The sequence below is a fragment of the Protopterus annectens genome, chromosome 2.part1, assembly GCF_019279795.1.
Source record: "Protopterus annectens isolate FY-2018-M chromosome 2.part1, PAN1.0, whole genome shotgun sequence".
Lineage (NCBI taxonomy): Eukaryota > Metazoa > Chordata > Ceratodontiformes > Protopteridae > Protopterus > Protopterus annectens.
Genome location: NC_056729.1, coordinates 459,004,890 through 459,012,389, shown reverse-complemented (window position 1 = coordinate 459,012,389; position 7,500 = coordinate 459,004,890). Strand labels below are relative to the sequence as shown.

At 40.1% G+C, this 7,500-nt stretch overlaps 1 protein-coding gene across 1 annotated transcript in view; it reads left to right on the top strand.

Annotated features, from left to right (window-relative positions):
- The window catches only part of LOC122794104, a 1,019,538-nt gene that overhangs the window by 577,604 nt on the left and 434,434 nt on the right, over positions 1-7,500 (top strand). Inside the window, exon 8 of the mRNA XM_044062251.1 lies at positions 5,411-5,521. Coding sequence (XP_043918186.1) covers positions 5,411-5,521 — 111 coding nt within the window. The remainder of the gene's footprint in view (positions 1-5,410; positions 5,522-7,500) is intronic.

Here is a 7,500-nt window from a genome sequence, read left to right as displayed (position 1 = left end):
AATAATAGATGAGAGAGATTGTCTATGCCCAAGATTTTTTAGCAAGGATTACCCATGTCCAGGAAAGAAGCAGGAGCAATCCCTGGCAGGAATTTACTGATTCCCATCCAGTCGTCCAGGTTGTGCTTTAACGGGTCATGGAGGTGCTCTGCTTGACATGGATTGGAACCCTATTCCAGAGGAGTTGCAACCTCTGAGAGATGTGTCTGTCTCTCCAGCAGGTCGTATGTATATTGCAAGCTAGATTGACGTCCCTGGAATGGGTGACTCTAGTCTCATTTGACTTGTGGATTTGCAGCATTTTCATTAGATTTGGGTCAGAGAGAGCCCTGTAAGCCAGACACAAGTCACATCTAAGTAGTCTATACTCTACTGAGTGCAGTGACAGTGACTGAAGTCTGTCCACATAAAACATGTTCTGGAGACCTTGACATTTCTTAGTTAGAAATCTCTGAGCTCTCTCAAGCTGCTGCTGAAGGTGCCTGGTATGGTACATACCAAAGAGAGCATTATATTCAATAACAGGCCTGATGACAGACGCGTACAGGGGAGTTATAACCTCTTTTGCTCTTGAGGAGATGCTTTTCCTAATCAGGTGAGTGACATAGAATGTCTTCCTCACCACAGTATATACATGGCCGTTGAAGATGAGGTCACAGTTAACTTATGTTCATAGGTCTCTCACTACAGAATCGATACTTAGGGTATTATTGTTTATTTTATAATCAACAGGGACATTGATTTTACCAAATGGAATGATGATGCATTTTTTAGCATTTTGTTTAAGACCATAGCTTTGGCACCAATCATTGGTCTGTGTAAGCCCCTTTTGATGAACGCTGACATCAATAGGGGATTCAAAGGTAGCACCTAATTTGCAGTCATCTGCAAACTTGGTTAGCCACAGCCCTCTGTTTTGGCCTGGACTTCAGACAAGTATATGCCAAACAAGAGGGGACCAGCACTAACCTTTGTCGGACCCCACTGGTGACAAGTCTGCTGGTAGAGGTGAAATATCCCACTTTGACTGAGTGTTGTCAATCTGTGAGCCAGTCTGGATCCACCTGACAACATAGGAGTTGATATTCAACTGGATTAGCTTATCAATGATGCCTGAATGTATGATTGTGTCAAAGGCCTTGGTCAAGTCAAGATAGGCTGTGTGCACAACTTCGCCTTCATCTATGGCTCTGGTCACATTTTCGAAGAAGTCCACCAGGTTTAGCAGGCATGACCTACCCTTGACAAAACCAAACTGGAATGTAGGGTTTGGAGGTCACTTATATTCTTATTTATGAGATCCATAATGATTCATTCCATTGCCTTACAGTTGAGGCTGGTTACAATTACGGGTCTATAGTTACCTGGGCCTGTTACCAAGCCACCCTTGTGGACAGGGATAACAGTCGCTGTTTTCCATTCAGTGGGGACAAAGACAGTACTCAGGCTGTGGTTGAATTGAATAAGGGGCCTAGTTTAGTAGCTAGCTCTTGTTTAAGAACATTAAGAACCTAGCCTTGAATGCCATCCATCTGGTCCCATAGAGGCTGTGTTCTTAGTTTTGAAGAGAGTATTGCTGTTTGGAGATGCAGGGAGGAGGTGATGTTTAAGACATGGTTTGTGGTATGCTTGGGGGATGATGGGGGTGAAATTTCTGCCAAACCTGTTTGCTAGCAAGTTTGCAATTTCTGCAGGGTCAGTGTGTGTGATACTATCCACAATTAGTCCAGTACACATCTGAATCCTACCTTTTAGGCTGCACACATAGCTGAAGAAGGTGTTATGGTTATCCTTGGCTATGATTGCAAAATTTTTCTCAGAGTTACTCTTCGAGGACTTTACGAGTTGTCTTATTTGCTTGTTTAGGCCAAGGAGGCTGGTCTTCCAATTCTGGGTTCTCACTTTTGTATTTTTATACAGCAGCTTCTTTCACTTATTGTATAATTTATTAGTGCTAGATGTCCACCAGGATGGTTTGTTTTTTCTTGAGGATCTTGCTTTAATCCTCTTAGGCACGGTTGTGCCTATACATTTGTGTAGATGTTTATACAGAGCATCAGTGTATATCTTCTGTGGAAACTGGAGCTTGCAATTCTATCATACCATCCCTTAGGAGGGTATAGTTAGCTTTGGTGAAGTTTTTTAGCCTGACTTCTCCTTTGAAGAGTTCTGGTGCTATTGCTACTTCAAAAATGACTGATTTATGGTTGGATTTAACCAGTGCAGGCCCTATACATGAGGTATTGCATCAAACACTCATATTGGTGAGAACCAGGTCTAGAATATTAGAGCATCTTGTGGGGCAGTGCACTATTTGTTACAGGCATTTGAGTTAACAAAGTCCAGGAACTTTTATGCAAGTGTGTTTGGGCTCATATAAGATTCCCAGTTAATGGAGGGATAGTTGAAATTACCCATGACTAGGGTGTTAGGTTGCACTTTCTTTGCCCCAAATAGGTCTAAATAAGCTGTATGGGCTTTTTGGTTCATGGAAGGGGACCTGTAACTGATGATGACATGAAGGGGAGGTCTTACCCATGGTACTTTGGGCTTGGAGTAACTCCATAAGTTATCTTGTCTAACCAGTCTAGATGCCTAATTATCTTTAATGAAGATAGATACTCCATCTCTTTTAGTTCTCTCAATTTGCAGTCTGAAAGTGTGGAAGGCATTGTAGCCTTGCAAAATCAGGGTACTTTCTGCCAACATCTTCCAAGAATAGGAGTGCTTCCAGAGAGTACAGTTTCTGGTTTAAACTCCTAGCATTTAGCAGCATGACCGTTCGTTTCTTTGTGTTTGATATTTTCACATCGGAAATTTTGTTTTTTATGACCTTGCCTAAAAACGGTATTATGGTGGATGCAAGTGCCTTAGCCAGTAACCAAAAGCCTAGAGGTGCCATTAGAAGTCCATATCTGACAAAGCAGCATGTTCTATCCACCATGTCACCCCAGGCTGACAGGAACTGGATCCCCTTAGAATGACACCAGAAACTAAGCCAATTAATTAAGTCAATCATTTTTTGTTTATATTGAGGTATCATCCTAGGCAAGGGTAAAATGCTGCTCAAAGCTATGGACATACCTGCCTGAGACAAATATTCAGAGAGCTCAATCATGTCTCTCTTTATATGGTCCAGAGAGGTACATCTCGAATCATTCACACCAACATGAAATATGATGGTGTCATAATGTTACTTGTTGTTGAGAGACTTGAGTGCATGTGTGAGCTGATGAATCCTTGCACCAGACAGACATCAGACCATAACCTTCTCCTTGTTTAATCTGGTGAGTGGGATGTCTGTATGTCTTACTATAGAGTCATCTATAACTAAAAGATTTGGAATAAATGTGCATTGCCTTAAGGGGTAATTTGGTGAGACACTGGTGCTAGTGTTTTTATGTGTATTGGGTGCTTTGGGTGTAGTGTTAGGTGCAGCATGTTTGTGTTTTGGAGGTTTCTGCTGCTTAGGTAGCTTACTGGAGAGTACGTCTGCATAACAAAGTGTATGTGTTGGGTGGATATTGTGAGTAGGAGTTGTGGTGTGTGAGCTGACAACCTGTTTAGTATTGCTGTTCTGGGCGCGAGAGAGCAGTGATTCTAGTTTCTTAGTGTAGGAGCATCTCTTGCAAATTGTACTTCAGTGATTTAGGATTAATGGGTTGTCAGTGTACATGAGGTAGTTGCTGCACTGCTTCAAAAAAAAAAACATTTCAACCTAGCAGGAGAAACAGAGAGAAACTGCTGGTCCATAATGCATGGTTTGAAACCTGGCATCTACACAGACAAGTAGAAAAAAATGGGGGTATCTGAGGGCTATTTTAGTGTGACTAACCTATGGGGTGTACAGTAGGAGGTATATAAAAAAAGATATCTATAGGTTCTGATGTTGATGGGTAAGAGGTAAAATCTCTGCTGGGTGGTTCACTGAACAGCTGAGAGCTGTTTAAGAACTGTTCTGCTAGATAGCAGCTGCTTCTAAGGGAAAATATATCTATTGGCACTTTTGCGTCTATAAGTGCCGAGAGTTACCTCCTCTGCATGGCGGTGCATGATGGTGCACTACATGCAAACAACAGCAAAGCAGCTAATACAAAGAAACCAGTGAGAAAGCTCAAACTGAACCTTGAACCAATGAAATAACTCAAACTGAGCCCTGCACCAATGATACAACTTAAACTGAGCTCCGAACCAGTAAACTTCAATTTGATAGTCCTACTGTACACTCCTGCCACAAGGGTATTGGGGGGGGGGTCTCCAAGAGAAGATGACCTGATTTTTAGTGCTTAAGCCTCAATCAGAACTGCATTCAGCCAGTCTGAATCTTATCTATACTATGGCCAACAGAAATGGAAAAACAAAATTAAAGCAGAATACTTTTTTTCTTAAATTAAAAGGCAACAGAGTAAAATGAAGCACAGTTTTTTTTTCTTAAATTGAATATAACAACAGAATAAAACAGCAGGACAGATCTTTTTTTAAATAAATAAAAGCAACAGTTGGTGGAAAATACTGTCAGGTGCAACAAATGCAGTAGCAAAATTGAAACTTAGTGTTCGTAGTTCTCTCGGATAGTTTGGTATAATCATAGTAGCAGAGGCTGATAGCCTAACTCTCTGGAGCCTTTCTAAGACCCATGTGATTGTCTTCTGACTAGCATGCTTGGATTATAATAGTAACAGGAATATTCCGCTGCTCTTCATGGCAGCCAGTACTGGGCAGATCATATATAGATCTGCATGCAGGCACAGCCAGAAATGGATAGCCGATGGGCGAAGAGCTTTTCCTTTTTCATTTTAAAGTTCTGCATCTGTGTTGGTTTCATAATTTTTTCCTCTGAAGCTTTTTAAATAATTTGTATTACCTTTTTCAAAATGAAAACTGCACAATACATCAGCACCAGTTAAGCAAAAAACGTTTGACAAAAGAAGCGAATATATGTGCTAATGTAGATGTCACAAAGTTAAAAGCTCTACTACATGTTAAAATGTGTATAAAACTTAAGCAAATACATGCAGCAATTTATATAATAGAAAATACAGGTGGCGAGGCTTGTTGCTAATCAATTAGATGTTTTTTAACTATTATTTTTTCTTTAAAAAGCCTCAGTAAATGTTTGCACTATATTATTTAAAGAAAACCTCATAAAAATCAGCCAATTAATAGAATATCATTGGTATATATGGGACACCCATTCTTTATGTAAGGCAGCTTGCTAACATGTTGTTGCATTACAAATGGGTAGAGACTGCTTTTTGCATTCTGTGTTTCCACAAACTGCATTGTTCTAAATTTGTATAAGAAGCCACAGTCACTGCTTTGCTAAGATACTGACATATAGCTATATCTAATTACCATGCCTCATCATGACTATTCATATATGTATATGTATATATATATTTTTTTTCAGCTGATGCCAAAAAGGATGAGAAGGCTGTTGATAATGATACAAAACCCTCTAAAGATTCAGCAGCTACAGGCGGTATGGTTCAGGCTGAAAAGCTGGGGGCTGCTCCTGCTGGTAAGTGATACCCTCACTTCGCATGAACTGTAGCAACATTTATAGTAAACAGTTCCTTTCTGTTTGTGACAAGCAGCTGGAAAAATAAAAGATTTATCTTTTACTAAATTAAGCCATCATTTTATTTAATACTGCAAGATGTATCCAAATCAGAAGAAGCAAGCACTCTGAGAACACTACGGCATCTTCTTTTGTCACTGAAAAGACATCTTGGGCAAAGAGTCTTTAAAGAGATCTCAGAGGATTAACTTTCCACAAGTACTGCATTGTGCATGCATAGGGAGAATTGTAGGTTTGGTTTCTCATTCCTCACATTATGAGCAGACAAAGCTATGCATTTTAGTCTAAGCATTCATTCCAAACTAAAATGGAGGATGGCCTTCCTTTAACCTTAGAGCCATTATTCTCATATTGGTCAGATATCTCAGAAAATATCTGCCACACTCACAAGGAATGTTTACTTTGTGGCATACTGTTAAAACTTCCAGGTATTTCTTATCACATTGCTGTTGAGGAAATAACAGGACTTAGAAAAATCTTGAAATGATATCCCACTGCAAATGTTAAAACGATGTCCCACTGCACAGTACTCTCACTGTTTACAGATTATGGACACAACACTGACATAAGCAAACACACCATCTATGGAATGTTGCTTCATTGTCCTAACATAAGCTGACTACATTAGGAGATCTGAGTGTAAATGGAAATGGTGTCTAGCAAAGATTTGTAATAGAGCAATATTGTTTGTCTTTCGGCTTTTCCCGGTTAGGGGTTGCCACAGCGGAACTCTGGTCTGCTAATGACTGGCAGTGGATTTTTACGGTGCCGAGTTGCATAAATTAAAATAATGGTGCAGCTCCCTTTATTTTGTTCCTTCTGTCTCCTTACTGCCCACAGAGCCCTGCACTCACGTATGCATGTGCAAGCAAAATTAAAGTCCTTCTGTTGCTGTTATTGCTCAGAAATGTAATGAAAGCTATATCTATTACTAGGATTTGAACCTCTCCCATCAAACTGTCATTACCAGTGAGATAATCTTCTTTCCAGTTTTAACAGCATGTATTTGGGAAGTGACCAGGTTGTAAGAAAAACACCGTGATTTATCTTCACCTAGCATCAATTGTCGACGATCAACTTTTTATAAATGTGTTTACTCTTATAATTGCAAGCTATCTGACATGTATGCATTCTGCACCTTTCCAGTGTCACATTTCAGATAGGTTTTGGGTTAGTTATCCTGTCAGACAGCAGCAGAGTTTCAGTACTGTCTTCCTTCTGTAAAATAGTTGAGACTTTTAACTGTCATCAACAAGCAGAGGTCCTAGCAGCCTATGGTGTACTCTGTGGACAGTACCATGATTTCAGAGAATCACTGCCGTATTAACTGTTACATACAATGTTTACAACATTAGAGAATGGCATACTGTTTGGACTGCCCTCTGCAGTGTAGTCAAGCTTAACGATATAATTAATCATAGCCTGCTGTTTAAAGAGCCTGGTGGTCTAACAAATGACTCTAGTATGGTCATTTGGCTTGCAAGCTGGCTTTCTCAGCAATATGTGAATGCTATAGAATATATCTTGACTAGAGTTCCTTAATTCTCACTCTGCAGTCTTGTATTCACTTTATTGATTAACAAGCTCTGTAGTAATTTACCTGTTATCACAGGCATGCTCTGTAGAAACTCGACCCTCAGGAGTAGACAAGACTCAGCGATAATCATCAGCGATCAATCAGAGCAGGAGGGAATGCAGTTATTTCAGTGGTCAGCTCTTGCAAGGACCCTCATACTGAGTTATAATGAGACTAGGGTTGTTGGATTCATCAGTACAGCTACACTAAGTCAACCGTCTCCAGTACTGGAAAGGTTACATCCAGTCATCCCGCCTCAAAAGTCAAAGTATTAAGGTATTATTTATGGTATGCATGGTAATCAAACCGTGTTATCCACACGCCCACAAGAAGCGTCTGCAGG